The sequence below is a fragment of the Liolophura sinensis genome, chromosome 8 (assembly GCF_032854445.1).
Source record: "Liolophura sinensis isolate JHLJ2023 chromosome 8, CUHK_Ljap_v2, whole genome shotgun sequence".
In the NCBI taxonomy this organism is placed as follows: domain Eukaryota; kingdom Metazoa; phylum Mollusca; class Polyplacophora; order Chitonida; family Chitonidae; genus Liolophura; species Liolophura sinensis.
Window position 1 is genome coordinate 33,135,403 of NC_088302.1, and position 22,452 is coordinate 33,157,854.

The 22,452-nt window shown below is 39.5% G+C and overlaps 1 protein-coding gene across 1 annotated transcript; it reads right to left on the reverse strand.

Annotated features, from left to right (window-relative positions):
• Window positions 1-828: 828 nt before the first annotated feature.
• Window positions 829-19,451, reverse strand: LOC135473435 (C2 calcium-dependent domain-containing protein 4C-like). The gene is given in 4 exon segments (XM_064753285.1): window positions 829-1,067; window positions 1,070-1,177; window positions 2,406-2,520; window positions 17,886-19,451. Coding segments are annotated over 4 exon segments (2,028 nt in total).
• Between the last annotated feature and the right edge of the window lie 3,001 nt (window positions 19,452-22,452).

The following is a 22,452-nucleotide window of genomic DNA, read 5'->3' on the forward strand; positions in this document are numbered from 1 at the left end:
TTAACATTAAAGACGTTAAAGTAGATTTAATGTATAGCAGTGCCACCGTAGAAGCAGAATAGGGGAGTTTTCGAGTTCGGACCTTTTTATCGATGGAGGTAGAAAAAGTCCAACTGTATGATGTGACCTGACAAAAGGCAACTATTTTTGATCACATTCATTATAACATGAGCGTCTGAAACATGTGCCGTAAAAAGGAGAAAGAAGCGTCATTTGTACCTTTCGAAAAGGGTAAGGAGGGTGATCAGTAAATTGATGTCAACAAAGGTTGCCAAGTCACATGACACTGTAGGACTGTTTTTACGTTTGCCGGCAAAAGAGTTCCAACTCGAAACTCCTGGATTAAAAGATGCACTGCATTTAAAAAAGAAAGAAGGAAAAAAAACAAGGCATATCCGTCAATGTGTCGAAATTCCCTTAGCAACTTTCGAAGGACATGCCTTTGTACATGTAGTCCTAATTTTCTGACTATAGCTTACAGCAGATGTAATGATACGCCTAACGACAGGCTGCAACTCTAGTCAAAGTCGCTCCATTTGCAGTGATTAAGAGTTTACATGTGTCTGACGGAGTACAAGGCCACAGCTTAAGTGAAAGCGCAAACGGACATGAGATGTCGAACAATCAGTATTGTTTAAAATTGACTTACCATGCAAACAGAAGATCGTAGACGAGGAGAGAAGGGTTATAACTGTTTGAACGTTGGATAAACGGGAGGGTAAAGTAGGTAAATTAGGTTTAATATGAAAACTCTTAATCATTTCGACATGCGCCGATTCCGGACTATCACACTGTCTGCTGTATAAGTTCTAGACAGAAAAATTCGGACTATTGTGCATGATGGGACCTTATGCATCTTCTTCGTTTTCCATCAAATAATGCCACATGGTAATTTCCTGTCCTGGATTTCTGTAACGCTTCATTCCATTGGTCCACTTCAGTCTCTTCTGTTGATCCGTAACCCAATCGGACTTGACCAATGACGTCATCGTTTCGAATGCGATCATGGTCAAACAGAGTCAGTGTAATTGCAGTGTAATTGATGTCCTCTATTTTCGGTGAAATAAGGAAAGAAAAACTTCCTTGAACATTGGCTGTGTCGTTTTCTTTCTTATCCTTGTTTGCTTTTTCATGTCAGCTTTGCCCGGCAGGGACACGTGGACTTTGACATACGGGTCTAAAATTAGAAATGAATAAAACTGTCATTCAACTCACAATTAATAACGCGACTGTGACAGTTTGAAACATAGTGTAAATATATTTCACTAAGTCTTTAGAGTAATACTTACTCCATATTCTGCGAATGTACATATGACCAATATGTTTGTAAATACTACACGACTTTCACTATGTCCTTCGCGCCTCAAATTCCAATAGCGTTTGTTTATTTATTTATTTATTTGTGTTTTACGCCGTACACAAGTATATTTCACATATGCGATGGGAAACAGCATTACCGCGGACGAGTCCGGACACAGTTCGGGGGATGTACACGAACATCCGCAGTTTTCTGACAGACCATCCTACACATGATTGGAGAGAAAGTCGTCATGCGGTGGACTTGAACTCACAGCAATCGCACTGGCGAAAAGCTTTTGGGTCGTTGTGCTGCGCTAGCATGTTAACCACCAGCCTCAACTAGTTATATTTATCAATGCAAATTTTGCTGGAATGCAGTTGTCGCTTTATGATGTGTTTCAAATTGCCACACTCGCGTTATTCATATTGGGTTTAGTGAAAGCACTCCATACTGGAACTTAAAACTAATGACGCTAATAACACATTTAGAATGTATTAATGTGTATCTGTATGTGATCTATCATGAATATTTACCACAAGTGGAAATAATATGGCGCTCGTTATATTTAGCCAAAAATTAGCTTTCCACCTATATGTAGCTTTATCGTATAAATATTTCAGTTCTGATCAGTACCATCAAAATCGTGTGCTTTTAAAGAATATGAAAACACTATTTCGCATATAAAAAACCCTTTTTCAACAACATATGACACCATGTATATTGTGCGTTGAAGACATTTATTTGTTTAGTTGATAGAGATTCTTCGTCGTACCTAAGGATTTGTCTTTTACACGACGTAGGTCAGATTTATGGGTGGGGAAAACGGAATACCCCCACGTAAATCATCGAACATCTCCATGCACCTGATACATTTCTGACCTATAAAACCTATGAAACATCAGCGAGAATTGGATTCGAACCTACAACCTCGTAGGCGACGATGATAATGAGGATTTTGCTACATGTTACTGCGTAATAATAAGCTGTGAGAGAACGGATATGGTTATTCACCCTGTTGGAATTGATAGTCGGAAAGATGCTATAATAAATATTGTTATCAAGTGGAAAATGGTACGGTTTTTATTCTGATATGAAGCAGCATTACCTGGAGCACCAGTTATGTGATGTTTGGGCAGATCTTTGGCTTGGGAGAATCCGGGAATTTCCCAACGACCAGATTTAGGGTCAAAGGTTAACGACGACTGCAGGTATCCAAGTTCCTGAAAAAAAAGGAGAAAGTTAAGTATGATTAGTTTTCAATGATTGATCTGAATGGAAGAATGATTATGTCATGTCATTTATTGGTCTGAAGGCTTCTATTAAATAAAAAAAAATACCATATGCAATTTGTAATTAACTATATGTTACATCGTCCAAACATTTACATCGTCCAATCAAATGTGAGAAGGGTTAACCTCGAAGTCTGTCTGAGGAGAAATTGGGTCCCATTACTTTGCTTAATTGTTAGCAACAGACATACTCTTTTATCGCGGTTTTGATACAGAATGGCAGAACAAAGCTAAGAACTATTATAAACCAAATAAAAACTTAACTACGATTCTGAGACGCAGCTTCCGTAATAGGCGCACTAATCAAAATCTGTCATCTGCTTTTAAAATTCACGGTCGTGCACCTATCTCTTCGTTGTAATATGCTGTAAATTACTCTTTTGCTACCATTTTCCACTCTGTAAGCATTAATACTCAATTTATACTTCAGTAAAGCTAGTGTAACGGAAAGTCCTGAATACGGTGAGCCACTTCAATGGAGCCAGATCCATGCCACTCAGGAATCGCAAAATGGTCGAGGTGTAAATTAAGTCTTGCGTACAGCTTTGACTCAAAGCTAGCCAACAGCAAATCGATAAAGCAAATGTGGCAAGTTTTACGGTATAGTCTTTTTTTTACACAGCCAGCTGGTCAGGTGCAATTTGCTGTGATGAAAATCAATCCCGGTGCTTTTTTCAATTTTGTTAATCTAATTTGACTGATTTCGACGTTCACAGTTCTCAGAAACCAGGGTCACCTCTCGCCTGAAATTGATTTTGTCTGAGATAACATGTCCCTGGCAAAAAGTAGATATACAGTAAGTGTGCAGGTAATGTGATTTCGCTATTATTCTAAGACAGTCTTTGTTCATGATTTGTACCAGCCCTTGCTGATACGTACATTATGGCCTGGACTCAGTCGAATATCCTACAAACATGCATTCTGGCCAGATCATGGTCCACTCCCTACTGATATCCTGACGCCAGATTATGCTCACGATTCGCCCAATACGGGAATATCATCCTGCAACTCCGATCCGTATTTACCAGCTTTTAGGCTGGGTTTGTCACGAACCTATATTTACAGGAAATTCATCGTGCTTTCACTTAATGGAGACAGGTATTTTACCTGAACGACTACATTTCTCTCACAATCTATCTATTTTGGAGTCTATGGTATCGATGTTTGTAGCCGACAGCTTGGGACCTTTACCGACTTAGACATGCATACGCCGAGCATACATAATACAACGTATATTTTAAAGTTTTAAACGCTTGTACATGCAGTCTAGTGAAACTGAGACGTTATCATCATGCAAGCGTAACTATTGTAGGGAAAACTGTGGGTACCTTAATTGGTTCGTTGATTAAATATAATCAACAAGGAATGCAGCATAGAGAATGAAACCAGAGCAATGACGAGATGGTGATGCTTGGCATATGGTCACACGTAACCGGTGAAATATGGCTTCTTGTCAGTTTACCTCAGAAAGCGTTTTAACGGTTTATGTAAATGCTTAAAAAGTAGCAACTTATACAATTCTCACACTACGGCTTAAATAAGAATTAGGTAAAACTGCAGTGATGTTGATTACGTCACTAATTTATTAGACGTCGCTGGTCTAGAAATTCTCAAAATACTCTGTTGTCTTTGTCAAAACTTATATAACAGTTTCCTGGTTTTTGCATGCTCTGGAGAGAATGTGTTTGAAATACTGTTAATGTGACGCTACATACTAAGGAAGATAGACACAATAAGATCGGATTAGCTGAAACAGAATATCGTCTTTTAGGCCACAGCGACATTCAGAGCTGTATTCAATCACGGTAATCCCCATTTCTGCACCTCTTTCAACCTACACTTTTGTGATCCTTTCTGTATTTAGTGTAGTGTTGTATTTTGTCTGCCTGCGTATTTTATGCATTTTTTCCCGTCATCTGCATGGTCAGACTTCATCAAATATCAGTTTCACACTCCACTATCACGTCTCACAGTGAAAACTTATGACTAATCCTTAATAAAACTGATCACAACATAACTGATGTCTTCTTGCCCAGACACGACAAGATCGTCTCGGAATCCTATATTACATGTACTGTAGGCTTAGAGATAATAACCCATATTCTTATTCAGTTACACGGTCTGTTAAATACACTGTTGTCTCTTCAAGGGACATTCAGTGATCCATCACCAGTATGAAAATTATCAAACCGGTATGGTATAAGTAATCCCCATATAGTCATGAGTCAGCGGTAAAATTGATGTGTGAATGGCGGTTGAATTCTCAAGGCCTCTTGATGTGACAGAAGCAGGGCAGGGAATGGGATTTTGATGCATTTGGGATTTTTGATCCCATTTTAAAAGTCAACCAAACTCAGTGGCACCGTTTGAACGGGTTATGATTACCTCCAGTCTGGGTCAGATGTCTGCCGAGGTATGTTTTGTTGCTAAGCGACGCCCTGTTAAAGGCATTTCCAAGTCCTTTGTTGTGTCTAGCGTGTAGAGATTCAGTATCATGGTTACATAAACCAGGACCAGCTAGCCTGTGCCGGTTTCTTATTTCTTTGTTCACGCCATAGAGTTTGGATAAGCATGAAATATCACGAACTTGACTTAAAGTAGGCAATGGCAAATCTGATGACGTCCTTGATAATCTTTTCAGTTGAGCCAAATATAAAGGAATTTCGCCGCTTGGATCAACCTGCTACTTACTTTTAAATTTGATATATATATATATATATATATATATATATATATATATATATATATATATATATATATATATATATATATATATATATATATATATATATATCAAATTTGGCAAGTAGAAGCGAGCAGACCCAGGAAGGAGGCAATGGTAACGCTGATGACGTCCACTTTTAAAGTGAGGCTGAATATGTAGCGCTCGTGATGTTTGAATTAACCCGTTTCGCAAATAAAATTTGCATATTGATGCATTATATTTGGTAAGTAGAGGCGAGCTGGACACACTGTCGCCGTCGTCAGACTTTTTCATATTTAAAGTGGCAGTAAACCATATTCCCGATTAACTTCACAAGAAAACATCAAGTTCTCATTTTCTGCTCAGCACTGCATGTCTTCTATGTACAGGTAATTACAGCCGGCAATCTCCCTTTGACGAAGTTATGCGACACTGTTATCACCTGACCAGATGCCCAGAGCCGAAAGGACAAACACCGTACCATACTATTGATATGGTTATACGCTAACAATGCCCAATTCGTGAAGATAAAGTAAAGATTTGTCTCCTAACTTATGTATTTTGGGGCACTTTCTTTTTTTTTTTAAGTTTACAAATTTACTACATAAGTAGTAAGGTAAATCAGTACATGTAAACTATATCCGGGAAGTATGTGTTGTGTACTCTAGTTATGGTTAATGGTTAGTTTTAAGAGCTAATAAACGGCATGAAATGTAAGGATGTAAACTGGGTTATTCAGGTGTAGCTTATAAACGGAAGTTAGCCACAAAGGCTGTAAAATTGAATGGATTGCGAAATACGAAACGGACTGGCGTTTCCGGGGGATTTTGGTTGGCGGAATAAATGAAGCTTCCCAATTTATGTTGACAAGCGCCGAGTTCATTACCCCGATTGGTGCGGACAAGTCTGTAACACGATCTACAATGGAGAACTGAAAGCTAACGGGTAATCTGAATCTTCAATTAGAATAACAGCATGTTGTTTAGCTCTCCTGAGCATTTCAGAATACTTCTTCGTGTGGAACGCAATTAACTGCTACTTGAACTACTTTCCCATGTCCCGCAAATAGCTGGGGTAGCTATAAAGCCGAGTGTCGAATAACTTAATAAACTGCACACGGGTATGTGTGGATGCCTTTGCCTAGGCAACCCCCACCCACAAAAAATATTGCGCAGTGGACAAAAAAATTCGTTAATTTTTGCAACAGTATTTTACTCCTACAACGCAAACCTTCCCACGTACGGCTGGAGAGGAAGCCAGCATGAGCTGGACTTGAATTCACAGCGACCGCATTGGTGAGAGATATATTAGATATGATATATTAGATATATCCTTGATTAAGACGTAGCGAGTCAGTATGGCAAGAGGACTGTTGGGCGTCCCATCTGGACACTCCGAAAGACGCATACTTCCATACTTTCTCCTGACCAAGCAAAGGTATTTTGGGTGTGATTTGGGAAAATTCCGAATTTTTCCTAGTTTGAGCTTTTTCCTTGATTTGCTAAAGGGGTTTTTTGACACTTTTTTCTTTCGGAGTTAGAAATTGACATCAGATACTTAATTTCTACCTTTATTTAATTGACGACACCTGGTCAAGTTTGTATTGTATCAAGTATTGGCAGTTTGTTGGGCCATTTATTCTAGTAGAATATAACCAAAAATCACTTATAACATGAAAGATGAAATGTGTTTCAAAGGGCGCACACACAAGGCTCATAACTGGCTCTCATTTAAAGCATAAAATATCCTTATTGTCCATCGTTTATATAAACAAAATAAGTCACCTTTCCAACGTGTGGTCTATTCTCTTTCCCGAGATGCATTAGTCACTGGGAGATAAATAGGTGGGCAACTCACGCCATTATTCGCATATTTGATAAGGCGCTTTAGCGGTCGCCTCGCAAGGCAAGGGAGTCAATTGCAATCCCGAGCAAGTTCATAGTTTAGGCACTTGGCTTCATTCTTAACTTATAAGAGGACGGATTAAGTACTGATCTACCCGGTGTCAGTATTCCGTATTCCAGTGAGGCAGCAGAACAGGCCCTGGGATCACGAAGCGATCTTAGACTTAAGTCAAAATCTCATTAAACTTGGTAAGTTGTTTTCCGTTATTTTAGCTATTACAATAACTTATCATGAATATAAGGTTGGTCAAGCAATATTTTGAACTTATTACCTAAGAAAAAGCAATTTTAAAGTGCTTTGAGTCTAAGATCGCTTTGTAATCCCGGGGGCCTGGCCTCTATATGCATAAGGACTGACCTGCTACAAGGTGACATCGCCATGGTGTGATCAAAACAATGTTGAAAACGACGTTAAAAGGAAAGATAACACATGCTACAGGTACACTTTTTAAACTTTACGTGAGATACTTGTTGGTGTGATCTTTTCCTTTAAACCCAAATAACATCCAATACCACAGCATAGAGAGTAACATCAGAGCGGTGACTACGGTGTGATAGTTGGCAAAAAGCATTACATGTGAAAGCAGGCTTCATGTCAGTCTACATCAGTTGGGGGTTTTCTTCAACTGTTTATGTGCGTGCTTTAAAAGTAAAGCATACACGTGACTATTGCACAATTAGCTAAAACAAAAATGCAGTGATGCTTGTTGCAAGTTATCAGACGTCACTGGCATAAAACAGCTGAAAATGCCATCGCATTAAATAAATAATAACATTAAAGCCTATGTGGGGATGGAAATCAATGTGTAATGTACATATGTACATATGTCCGTATTTACCTATTCGTGTTCTAATCATCCATGATAGACACAGCCGGTAATTGGATATAGCCAATCAGAATTGTTTTGCCACTTCGGTGGTAAACTTAACGATGTCTTATTGCTCGATGACACGATAGAGGTGCTAACGGCTTAAGGCGTCAAAGAAAGAACTGTATACGATTTCCATAACGTCCATCAAGCGAATGGACACACGCAAACAAAGAGTAACCAAAAGGCCAAAAAAGCTCCAAAAAGTAAGGCTGTAGGCGATTGAGTACAATATTAACTATAAGCTGGTTGAAAAGATTCAAACATACCAAGATGCATAGCAGAGCCATATAAAGGCAGCCACCCCATCACCTTCTCACCTTTATTGGCCTGCTTAACATATTGGGTTAAACATCTATACGCCAGGGCCCGGTTGTTCAAAGCGGTTTCTAATTATCAGATTTAACTTTAAAGGAGAAGAAAACATAAAATCGAAGCCAAAATCAGATGAAAGAGCGTCAAAACTTATTTGCAGATATGATCTTTCATATTTTTTGGATTTTTTTTCACGAGAAAAGGGTATTTGAAAATATTTTTGCATGGTGGGTATTTGGGACCAACTTTTGATATTTATCGTTGTTGCATAACAATGTTCTAAATAAGGATGTGATGCTTGTCTAATACATTTATTTGGATGTAAATTTGTTGTTTATATCAAAACATATGCACTTAACCTAAATTATGATAATATTTATGAACATATTCAAAATAAAAATATGATCCAAATTTAGGTTTAATACATTTGTTAGGTGAAAAGAACAAAGTCTAAAGCGAAAATATATATTACACCTGTGTTACATCCTCATTGATGACATTATTAAACAAAGACTATAAATACCAAAAGGTGGTGCCAAATACTCACCATACAAAAATTATTTTCAGGTGTGTTTTTCTCCTTAAGGAAAAATCGGAAAAAATATTGAAGAGCACATTTAGGAATAACTTTTCGCACTCTTTCGTCTGAACTTTATGTCATTTTTATGTTTTCTCCACCTTTAAGCTAAGTCTTCAATTTAGTACATAGCCCGAAAATATTTGCGTACAATATGAACTAAATCTTTGGAAAACTGTTTTGGCTTCTGAATTTGGCTAAAATCTTCAATATAAAAATGACTTAATACCAGAATTAGCTAATACAATTTAGAATAACTGGGCCCAGATGTTTATTTCAGATGTTTGAATATTTTCAAGCCCAAATAGTTGAGTATTGCTTTAAAAATTCCGCTCCCCAGGGATGGTTTTGCAAGTGTTGGTGAAAATTGCTCATATCTGAGGTCAAGAAAGCCGTCGAATTATATACGGTCTTAAATCTCAGATGTAGATTCCTGCACATTAACACTTTCTGGAATTGTCACAATAGCCATAAATCCTATTTACACCATCGATTGTTTGTGGCAGAGCTTTGTTGGAACATGCCGAATTCATTTTCTTCTCGAGCCGTACATGAGAGAGTCTGCCAGGAATCTGCGGATGGTCGTGGGTTTCCCCTGGGCTCTGCCCGGTTTTCTCCCACCATTGCGCTGGCCGCCGTCACATAAGTGAAATATTCTTGAGTCCGGAGTAAAACGCCAATCAAATAAACATAAGCAGCTCCCGAAAACCGCCAATGTCATACATACCAGATAACCTTCAAACCCAATCTTTAAATCTCAATGTTTCTCATTCACCAGGTGGTACACTGGTGACCTTCTAGCAATAAATATTTCCCACGTTGCCAAGGCGGGGGAAAGAAATGTATCTTTGTTCGTTTCAACGGAGACAGCTCATGTTCATGACAATACATCTTATTTGGACTATATCTGTATGAACCAGGATGACAAAAGTTTTCCATCTCGTTGTCAGAGACAGTAATGAAAAGGGGGTCCTACATATGACATATACATCTCGATTTGTACCATTTGGTAGATCTTGAGTAAAATGTTATGATTTCAATATTCGTTATTGAACAATTTATAGATTCGAAAATTAGTGTTTTAAAGATAAAAACAAAAAAAAAGATAAAAACATCTTCATCAAACATCTTCAGCCTAAATTTCGAATATTTTATCACAATACTCTCGCTGGTAAATAATTGTAAGGAGATTAGAAAATACTCCCTCTCTCGCTTTTAGAGGTCCCTAGGGTGACCAAAAGCTGGGTGTTACCCCGTGAGCGTGTCTGTACGTCATAGGAAGACTACGGTATAGAGAACAAAATCAGATGAAGGAAGACATTGTTGTAGTTGGCAAATGGTGAAATATTATCTCTTGTCAGTTTAAATCTGTTGTAGCTATATTCAAACTGCGCATGTAAATGCTTGAACGATCGCTATTTACACGCCCCCAGTGCCATGCCTTAGCTACACATGTTGACCACTAACTCCACCTTTATGATGTTCAGCAACAATAAATACTGTAGGTATTTCAGGAACCACTGTATGTATTTCAGGAACCATTGTATGTATTTCAGGTACCATTGTATGCAGTTTAGACGCCATTATATGTATTTCAGCCACCACTGCATACTGCTCACTGTCCTGATTTCTTGATGGCTAACCTTCCTACAAATTAAGTATAGTTTGTACAATTTATGATGAGATTTCTAAATGAAAGTGGCATCAGCGAATTGGACATTGGGAGTGGATTTTACTGTTTTACTGTAGCCCCAGCCCCAGTTTTGTAAACTTCATTAGATATTTTTTTACAATACTACTTCGAAACAACTAAAACCTGGACATGGTAATGTTTTCAACATTACTAGAAATGTGATTAACTAAGTTGTTTTCGCCGTCTGCGTGGAAAGACGTTTTAAAATTACGGTTCCTCATCCAAAAATAGCTGTCAGTCTCCCAGCCAAACGTTCCTTTGTGTCGGCTTAAATTACCTTCACCAAGCGATTTCGTCCTCCTTCGGCGGTTAATATCACACTGGGACACATAAACGCGACGACAGACTTGTTCGATAGATGTGGCCGTAGTTTAATGTTACAAGATAATGCCCATATGCGGTGACAAAAGTCTCTGAGAAGCTTTAACAATTATGGACATTGTTCAGGCGAGGAATTTCACCGTGGCTTCGCAGTAATGTAAATGTATACGTAGGAAAAGTTTAAAGAGTTCCTGAATGCCAACGTTTAAGTTATTCAATGCAGCAATCGTTTTCCTTAAACGAACTAACTAGTATTTGCTTCTTTCAACGGAAATGGGTATCTGCAGATTGCTTGGAACTTCTCATGCAACATTACTGCTTGGTCAAAATGTCCACTGGTATACAAAATCAGACTAAACAATACATAATTGTAATCTCCATGCCAACTATAACTATTTGCTATCACCGATTTTTGTCGGCGTGAGTTAACGTAAAAATGTTTTTATGTGAGTGTTTGAACATGAAAATACGGTGTTTAGATGAGTGAAAGTTAAACTGTTATGTGGGGATGCATGAGCGTGAAAATTTTTCCCCAGGTGGCTCACCGTGGAAATCTTCGGTTAGGATGCGTGAACGTGAAAATCTTGTGTTGGGGTGCGTGAACGATAAATCTTGTGTGGGGTCGTGAACGTGAAAATCTTGTGTTAGAGAGCGCGAAAATTAAAATCTTGATTTAGGGTTACTGGACGTAAAAATCTTGTGTAGATGTGTGTGAAAATTAAAATTTTGTGTTCGAGGTGCGTGAATATGAAAATCTTGTGTTGGTGTGCGTAAGCATAACATTCTTGTGGTGAGGTGCGTACAAGTGAAAATTTTGTGTCTGAAAATAAGATTACTATTGCGGACTCTCACTTATAGTATGGTCAATTTTGGACATAAAAGTGGATCTTTGAGATTTACAGGTACATTATCTGTTGCTGTCACATTCCTTAACATTTCTGTCCCAAAAGTCTTGACCTCGAACGCCCAATTAACATTGGGTATAGTGGATGTTGAATATACACCAATTTATAGACGTGGTAGCAGACATTCGTATAGCAATCATCAGCCATCGTGAACTTCCCAGATCAAAAAAGGAACATATAAGCCTTACAGCATACAGGGTAAAATCACAGCAGCATAGACAGCGTGATAGTTGGCAAATAGTGACGCGTAACTGAAGAAATACAGCCTCTTGTCGATGAACATCAGTCATGGTTTTATTCTAACTTTTGAACTAATTACTAAAATGGTTATAAATCCCCCCCCCCCCCCCCCCCGCCTCCCTCCACCATGGCTTAAGTCAAGCAAGACAAATCATCAACACAGGCAACAAAAGAACTAAAAAGTATGCTCTGTCAGAAAGGAAACGCATAGCTGAATTTTCGCATATTTAATCTGCTTTGTTTAAGGTGGGTTTCATCGTCGTCATTAGAAACCAAACTGCACAACAAGTTCTGCAATCGTTAAACAATCAGTAAAACCCCTCAAGTTTAAATCGGCGATGGAACCGTTCTCATTATCTACTGAGGTCACAGTGTACCTCCAAAACTGATGCGAACCTCCTGAGCATGGACCATGCAATGTTTGGATCCGAACATGTGAAATTCTGCGCCAATCTTCCTGCAAGACGCTTGAGACGTACATTTCTATCGTGGTCATGCCACAAATGAGGAAGATGATTTGGAAGTCAAAGGGCGACCTCTTCCATTTCACTAAACAAAATACATACCATTTACATCATGTGTTTTTGTATATCAAATGTGACATCTGACAACACAGCATTTTGAGTAATTTTAGACGGCTGGCGTCTAAGAAATTCGCTTTAACTTCACTGCACATTTTTTAGTAAATCTTTTCAGCTATGGTGCAAGGGGGCGTGTAATTTGCTACTAATTATGCATTTACATGAACCGTGAGAATAAAACCCTAACTGGGGTAAACTGACAAGAGGTGGTATTTCACCGGTTGTTTATGACCATTTGCCAACTATCACACTGTCGTCGCTTCTCTGGATTTACTTTCTATGCTGTGCGTCTTTTATGGAATTACACCATTGGCTACTCTTTCATCACAGGGCCGCAATACGCTCGTCTGAGTGCTCAAACTCTTCCAAGTGATTACGGGTCGTTTGCGAGTGAGATGATTTTGATTCCAGCAATAATGTGCTTAGCTGAGCAATAATGGGATGAGTGATACACTTATATATGGCAACATTTTTCTGTTACTCTTGGAAATATCCACTATCTGCATTTTCAGCACTATTGCAACAGGCGCTTCTTGGGTCCTCAGTGACACATGGCTGCTTCAGCTGGCGGACTGACGTCTTTGGTAATCGCTCTCATTTCTGATCAATGTGCTCTTAGCAAAGTAGTTTAACCCTGCCAGTGATCATGTTGTTGTTGAAATGACTATTGATAGATGTAACACATCCGTCAGAGATTCTTTATGTTGACTCTAGCATTTGATAAGCACATTCATACACCTTTGAATCAGTTGTATAACAAAATATACAGTATACAATATAGGCGTGTAAAACCAAAGCAGCGAAGACAGTGTGATATGGTGCAAATGGTCACGCGTAACTGATAAAATTCGGCCCCAGCTTAGGTTTTATTCTTACCTTTCGTGTCAATAGCAGTAAATAACACGTCCTCTAGCACCACGGAATAAGCCAAGTAAAACACACGTTCAACACGAAAAAAGAAAGAAGTTAAACATACTCTGTCATAAAAGAAACGCATAATATTACTTGTTATACTTCTATACCTCGTTTTTTATAAATCCAATGTATCGCATTACGAATTACGTCCAATTATGTTTAATTTGTCAGTTACGTTCTTCATTGTTGGTTCACTTATTTGATCATTATTCATGTATTGTCACTCATACGAGGAAGTAAAGATAGCTTTCCTTTTCAACTTTTGAGTGAGCCAATCAACACTGAGGACATTTGACACACGTTTCGTTATTTTATAGCTAACGATATTTGCTGATAAGGGACGCAGAATGTTTCTAAATATATCTAGCGTCTACTTTGTTGTAGGAACGAATCCCAATAAAATTACTGTGGTGAATTAGAAGCTGCAGTGTTGAAGTCTGCGGAATGGAATAAAAGGCGCGATGCTTACTTCCAAGGACGTGCGGGTGATATATCTCATTTGATGAGTAGTGGCAGTGGAACGGTGTGAACATGTGTAAGGGTGCCGAAGGTGAGATCGGGTAGGACTGGTATACACGTACTTTTCTCAAGCTTAACGCCATGGTTGGTTCGGCTTCTTTAAAGTGTTAGCTGGACTCTTGCTAGCACTTTAAAGTATGTATGTATGTATCTATGTATGTATGTATCTATGTATGTATGTATGTAAGTATGCATGTATGCTTGTTGTTTTGCGTCATACTTAAGAAGTTTTCACACATATGTCGACGAGGAGTCACTAGGTGCGTGTACATATGGTGTGCATTCTTGTGGCAGGGTGTGTCCCATGCCGTCAATGTGCTTCCGCCACTGAAGCATCATGACGAACACTCAAGACATGACACCCCATTCAGTCATGTTATACGGACACTGGGGTAACTAGTACATGCAGAGTAGAACCGCTGTGCATACAGTAGATGTGATTGGCATTTACAACCGGTGTGACGTGTCGTTTTGAACTAAGAGTAACCCTATGAACCTTTCTAAAATTGTCATTGGTAAGGTGTTCAGTGTTGTAGACTTCTGAAAACTTTAGCAAGGTGACGGAATAAAAAAAACCCCACAAAGTCCAGTAATTGCTCAGTAATTGCAAGAACGTGGAGTTGGATTGCTCTCACGTGATGTTATGGCTGCTGGACTCTGGTGTCAGCTCATAAATATTTAATGTCAGTTTGATGATGTTGAAGCTAGGCTTGTCCGGGTAACGCAATGACCAGGGGTGTATTTCACTAGAATCGACCATGAACATGTTCAATATTTAAAGGAGAAAGGAACTTGTCTCCCAGGCAAAAGCCCGTGGCAGAATGTCAAACATTGTGTTAACTTTCTACATATCAGCCAAGGCTTCGTGATGTGCAGAGCATTATGTAGCTCATGTCAACACTATATCTATTGAAACACGTCAGAAGAAACACGATTAGATGGGTTTTAAGAGGACGTATTTCACCGTTTACGCGTGACCATTTTCCAGTTATCACGCTGTCGTCGCTGCTCTGGTCTTATCTGTTATGCTGTGGGTCTATAGTTATATAGTATGCCTGCATAAACCATGATTCTGCTGGTAGACTACGCATCCCCGCGGGCCTGGTCCCCTTTGCATTGTCTTAACGTTATTCTATATGAAATGTGATGACATCACAGCATTTTGAGTAATTCTAGACAACTGACGTCGGAAGAATTACAGTTAATATAGCTGCATTTTTTAAAACTTAATCCTGCTCAGCCCATGGTTCTTGGGGGCTCATAATTTGCTACTGTTAAAGCATTTACATGAACAGTTAGAATTAAACCTTAAGTGGGGAGAATTGACAAGAGGCTGTAATTCATCAGGTGTTAAACCAGGATTCTGCTGGTAAACTAAGCCTCCCCGAGACCTGGTCCCTTGCATTGTTTTAATGTTATTTTATATGAAATGTGATGACAACACAGCATGATTCTAAACCAGTGACGTTTAAGAAATTGCTATTAACATCACTTCATTTTTTTTTAACTAACTCTGCCGTGGTGCTTTAGGGTATGTAATTTGCTACTGTGAATTTGCTACTGTGAATACATGAGCAGTTGCAACAAAACCCTAACTGAGGTAAACTGGCAAGAGGCCCTATTTCATCGGTTAGGTGTGACCATTTGCAAGGTATCACGCTGTCGTCCCTGCTCTGGCCTTACTCGCTATACTGTACGTCTACGATGGTATACTGGTGTAATTCTTTTGAATTTGGATTAATGGGAGAAGTGTAAAACTAGCTAGAATCGTCATTCTTCCACACAAATCTAGATGCCCATTGTGACCATCTAGTACTTCCAGACAGTGTACAATGGACGCAATTCGGAAATATTGATCTTCAAATCTTGGTGACTTCATATGTCAGGTTTTTACACCAATCCGTTTCACGTTGATTGTATGCTACTTGTTGTGTTCTTCGAGCAACTTGCTAAAGCTCAGTGGTTTATTCCTTGCACTCATGTTTCACCCACCATTAAAAACTAACAATCTTCATATAAGTTAAAAATCACACACATTGGAGGTAAACAGCAATGGACTTTATTACAAATATAAATAAATGATAATCCTGAACACAATAGTGTGCTAAGCTTTATTTATGAAATATGTTTTAACGGAAATAACATTGCTAGAAATAACATCACTGTAGACCGAGTTTATTACACGACCGGATTTAAATGGACACGTAAAAATAACTGACGTGCTCGGTGATTTCTTACTTCCTAGTGTTCAGAGTGAAATGTATACCAAGCTGAAACCTTAATTCGTGATCGTCACGATCTGTAATATCTTAATCTGAATGTTTACGTAGTTTGTTTATAATTTATTCAGATAAATACTTTGCCATACACTTTTATTGTTGAATCTAGGCGTCGTTGAATCTAGGCGTCGGAACAGGCATTGGTACACCACCGTCAACCGAAATCGATCGTCCCCGATCGACAATTGCTAGAGAAACTCAAGTTTTTACAGATGTTTTAAAAATTGCAATGTGCATATACATTTTTAATTTAATATTAAGTCCTAATGGTGGACCGAAAAATGACCAGCCGGTGCACATACTAGGGACTGTACCTTTATATTTAATACATCAGTCTCCAGTACCCTCCTGCGCACCAGTAAACTAGATTGTACTGAAAATAGTCAGAGTGGACAACACTGATACGCCCACGAGTTGATGGAAACATCAACAGACACAATCAGCCGAAATAACGTCTTTCAGCGGTTGACGTAATTTTTTTGTCATTAATATCAGAAATGCCAGGCCCACGAACAACATAAAAATCTATCATGGTTGTTGTTCCAGGCATACATTCTGCTGATTTATGTGTCATTACAGCCGCGGTTGATCTTAATGTGGCACACGTCGTGCAAATACAATAGTTTTACTGGGGAAGAACTCTACAGAAAATAAGGCGGAAAGGAAAAAGCAAAGGTACGAACATACGCTCGAGATCAGATTAAACCAAGCCAAAACCATGTATGCTTCATGTTTTCATTTTAACACGTAACCAAACTAAATTCGGCAGGTTTGTTGATTGCAGTCATTGTATAAGCCTGAGTTTAAAGCTACAGATGGCTGTTTGAGAAATCAAGGGTTATCTTTCACCGATTCAGGCAATCATGACTGGTAGACTTTCCCCGCAAAGGCACGCTATATTATAATCATTGTAAATCACGATAAACAGCAGATACCAGAAACACTCGAAATTTGATCAAACTTAGTTAATTTGAATAAATCTGCTCAGTGTATGGAATAGCTCGGAAAGTACTTTGAATTCGATCTGAATTATATATCTTGCTGTTTGAGATGATTAGTCAGTCCGGGCAAGGATATATCTTATGACGGTTTGAGTAACACCATACAGTTACGCTCGATGACTTGTAAAGTGTATTTTACATTAGAAGATGGTAATAATGGGGGTTTTAAAACTGTTCTCCTCAATTCCTAACTTGAAAGCCTTGAATGAAATATTCTTTAGTGCGTTGTATTTGAACATAAAGGACTTTAGAACAGACAGTGACAGGTGACACCACCTAACACCATGGCCACAGTAGAATTAAAATGAAATATGCAGTGATTTTAGATGCAATTTATTAAACGTCACTGGTATACAGTTACTCAAAATGCTGTGTTGCCATCAGATTTAATAAACAAGTCACATAAAACGCAAATCAAGTTGATAAAATAAAGATATATTATTAATTCTTTTACTAAATATGACATGACTTACCTCCGAATCCATTTTGGGTTCCAAATCTTTCCACATCCTCTGCTCATGTTGAATATTGTACTTCGCCAAAGGTACGACAATTTCCCCGATAAATACATGCCTGGAAAAGTTATGTCCCTTATGGAATATCTTGATCTTTAACTTCATAGATCTGAGTTCATCTATGTTTATATCGTTGAAATAAAACTCTTGATTGTATACTGGGTCACGTGTTCGTTTCACAGTATCAGACGTGTGTCTTTGAACTTTGCCCGGCATTAGGTAAATTTTCGCGTAAGAGTTTATGTTTTGATCCCCCTTGTTGCGACCTCCCAAATTTTCGGCTTTGATCAGTCCTACTTTAAATTGCCTAGTATCTGTTAAGTACTGAAAAGAGAGTTTGACCTCGCCGAACTCGGCCAACATGTGAGATTGGAAGCGTGTTGGGGACGCGTCCGAACAAGAGCACGACAGCTTCAGGGCCATCACGGAGCACTGTAAGATTTCCTGCTCGCTGGAAGGACAAGGTGAAGAATGGCGCTTCTGTAAGTTCACGTCTCCAGGAACCAGCAGAGTGCCGTTACTTTTTCGCCGACCGATGGGGCTAGTCTCAGCAGAGCTGCATTCCGTCGAACTTTGCTCGTCCTCTTCGAAACCAGGCAGGGAGGACCTTCGACGATAATACAGCCTATTTCGACGAGATATTCTGTTCGTGTTCGCCATATCTGGACAGAGGTGGTAGGGGCTCAACATTGCCCCGATGCCTGAGCGGACGGGCGACGGGCAGGCAGGAGAGACTGGACTAGGCAAGGGGCTTGTCTCTGGGCTACATCTCTTGCCTGTCAGGATAGTCACTGGGGTGACCACAGTCGTTGGAGTCTCCCTTCGGCGACTTCCGCGCCTGCTCAAAGGGAACTCCTCGTCAGGTTGCCCCAGCGGAGGTGGATTAGGGGACAAAGATACGATTATATCTTGCGAGCGCGCTATATCAATTGAGTTATTCTTTTTCTGAGATTGTCGACGATTCAGCATACTTGGTATGGACTCTGTGTCACAGTGGAACAGAGACTCTTTTCTGCGTGTATGCGGGGCCTGGTTTAGAGTTGTGAATCCGTATGCTGTCTTTGTACGGAAATGCGGAAGGCTCATGGCCGCCATGGATTGCGGATCGGCATTTGTATCCTTCGTTTTCAATATCTGCAAATCTTCGCAAGAATACAAGTCCACGTTTTTGAACAAAGGCGCTGCTGGTTTGTATGGACTTGTCGGAGCAGACCGACTGCATTTGGAAATATCAGGAGCGAGTCCAAGAAATGAAGTTCGAGGAGAAAGGCGGGGACTTGCTTGTCGAGAGTCCGGAGGGCTGACACTGTTCCGACTGTTCTCATCTTCCTCGATAGACAGTTTTTCCCCACTGTCACGCTGCGATGAACCATCCGAATTCGACTTCGGGATAATAAACTCCGGAATGTTCTGAGGAGTCACGACAGAGCCGTAACTCTGTTGTTCTTTCGTCTGCTGTCCAAAAGCTGGTTGTATCTTGCACTTGTTCACAAGCCAGTTCCTGACTTCCTTCATGGACTCCATCCTGAATGAGCAGTGATCTCTGCATGAACTGTTCGGACATACACGTGAGTTTTAAGTGTGGGCAGACCAGGTCATCAATCTGAAAAGGGGAGGGGAGAGAACAATTAAAACACATGTTGTACATGGTTGTTCTGTTTCACACCTTATTTGTGGGCGTGTCCGTTCCTAACACCTGCCTACGTAAACCAATCGGAGTAATAGGTTTCTAATCCACAATATATAAAAATTTATAGAACGGAAAATAATTCCTTAATTATTAAATTACAACGAATGCCCACTGAGCTTATTACTTGAGCATGAATTCGTGACACATAACGTTCAGGAAAGAATTTAATGACACACGTGGAAAACGAGTAAATGAATCAACGATACCCACACCAATAAAAGGTGCTAAAAATATAACTAATTATTTGACTAACCTTACGTTCATACATAATTTGAATTTGTGTCAACCCCATTCTCCATTTCCATCAGTGTATAGCACTTATTCACTTAGAACCAGGTAGAACTTATGCTAAACATTTGGTGGAATGTACATCTGTTGTACAAGACTAATCATTATCGGTTCAATAAATAAGACTTCCATAAACTACGCGTCGAACTAACTGAATTGTGTAACTTGGATGGTATTCTACCAAAAGCGTTTTTCTCCTAAACTACCTGGGAAGGTCGGTCAACAACCTGCGGATGGTCGTGGTTTTCCTTCGGGCTCTTTCCGGTTTTCTCCCACCATAATTCTGGCCACTGTCGTATAAGTAAAATATTCTTGAGTACGGGGTAAAACTCCAATCAAATAAATAAATAAATAATTCCAGAATTGAGGATCACAGCGTGATAATCTTTATCCCATTTTATCTCACCTGTTACCTGCATTCAAAAGATAAACACAAGTGCGGAAAGGTATTACCATACACCAGCGGTAACCACACCTCACAGTTATTAGGTTTAGTACCACCTATAAGGTGTTTCCCCTCCAACATCCAGGTTTCAACTTAGGGCAGCACTTATATACAGTACTCCAATGGCATCTACTGTTACGTATCACTGCATACAAGTAATGACATAAGTAATGTGAGACCCCTTGCCGTTAAAATCAATATCGAATTGTTCGCTCCTATCCGTACTCCTTTACTGATTTATTAACACATCAGATCCCAATTGTTATTTTACACAGAATTTAGTAATGTCCAGAGTCGTGTCTTGCGATGGCAATAGGGAAAAACTTGGTGAAAACAGCTATCACGCGTTCGTCGGTGCTCGGGGTTTTCTCTCCATGCTGCACGTCTTAATTATATTCCATTGAATTACATTCATGCAGAATAAAGTAGATTGTGTACGGGGAAGACGACAACTACTCACACACAAGCAAGCAGTGGTATTGCTGTGTCCATGGTATTTCGCGAGCGTAGATGTTGTAGCTGCTAGCGTTGATCCTCATGGTGATAATAAGTGGCAACCGGTATTACTCATACACCTGCGCTAACCGTTATCGCCTTGACATTATCACATCTACAGCTCTTTACAACAGCTTGATAGCCCTCCCTTTGTATTGTTTTCAACTTAATGTTATTAAATGGGAATCAGTGACCTCTAGTATATTGCATTTAACATCACTGCACTCCTTTTAATTTCTCCTTGTAGTTAATTCAGCCTCAGTCATGGTACAAAGGAGCGTACGTATGATGTTACTATTTAAGTTACAATAAAACCCTGAGGTAAACTGACAAGAGGTCAGATTTCACAGATTACGTATGACCCTCTCTCAACCATCACAATGTCGTCGCTGCTCTGGTTTTACTTCTCTTTGCTCTAATCGTTGAATGACGAAGCAGGGAAATAAAACGCGTTCCTCCTTGCCCATACACCGTGCAGCAGTAACCGAAGTAGGGAAAAAAGCATGTTTTCTCGGCTGGTTGTGTAGATCAGCGTTTCTCTATAATGATCACATCGGCAAGTGTGCGGCCGAGGATGTGTGAACCTTAATCAATTTGCCAGCTTATCGTTCTGGGTTGACAGGAAAGAACCCAGGTCACGGAGACCAGTCTTGTTTGTGCCAAAGCGGCAAATAATTAGTCGTAAATCGCGGAATAAGATAGTTTACAGAAAAGCCCAGTCTGCTTTAGCCTGCAGGATGCTTATAATCCCACACCTCATCATGTGTGATAACTGCGTACCTGTGCCTTCATGATTTACAAGGAAGGGAGGGGAAAAGATTGCCCAATAAAACATGTTAATTATGATGCTTTAAAAATAAGACAAGCCTAAAAACAGCTAGTTTTCAACTGCTGTTTAACAGCCTTAACAGCATAAAGCATCATAAAGGCCGACTGTTTTATATCTTTATAAATTAAGATAAAGATTCCAAGGAACACTCAAACCTCTCTTAAAATAACTGTCAGTGTCAGATCTTCGGAAGACAGTTAATAGGCAATCCAAAACACGAATACGAAAGCCAATCCCTTGAAACAAGGTTCCGTTATTCGTTTAACATGTTGTCATATAAAAGCATGCTTCTCGTGTTAGAGCATACTATGCCGGTACAAAACTATACATTCAACATCAATTCATTTATTTATTGGGTGGGTGTTTTATTTGGTGTTCAGCATTATGATACGGGGAAATCGGGCAGAATCAGCGGGAAAACATTCAAAATAAAGTACACGGAAGCTAAATGTCTGCAAAATACATGTCTCTTTAAAAGATTTTTCCATGTTCTGAATAAAAGCTGCCAATAAATATATATATTCAACAGACTGACCTAGAAACACCTGGCTTGGCGCCACCCTTCACCTGCAGTGGGAAGGTGTTGAAATCCACACGTCACAAGGAGAGGATTTATTTATTTATTTATTTATTTATTTGATTGGTGTTTTACGCCGTACTCAAGAATATTTCACTTATACGACGGCGGCCAGCATTATGGTGGGTGGAAACCGGGCACAGCCCGGGGGAAACCCACGACCATCCGCAGGTTGCTGGCAGACCTTCCCACGTACGGCCG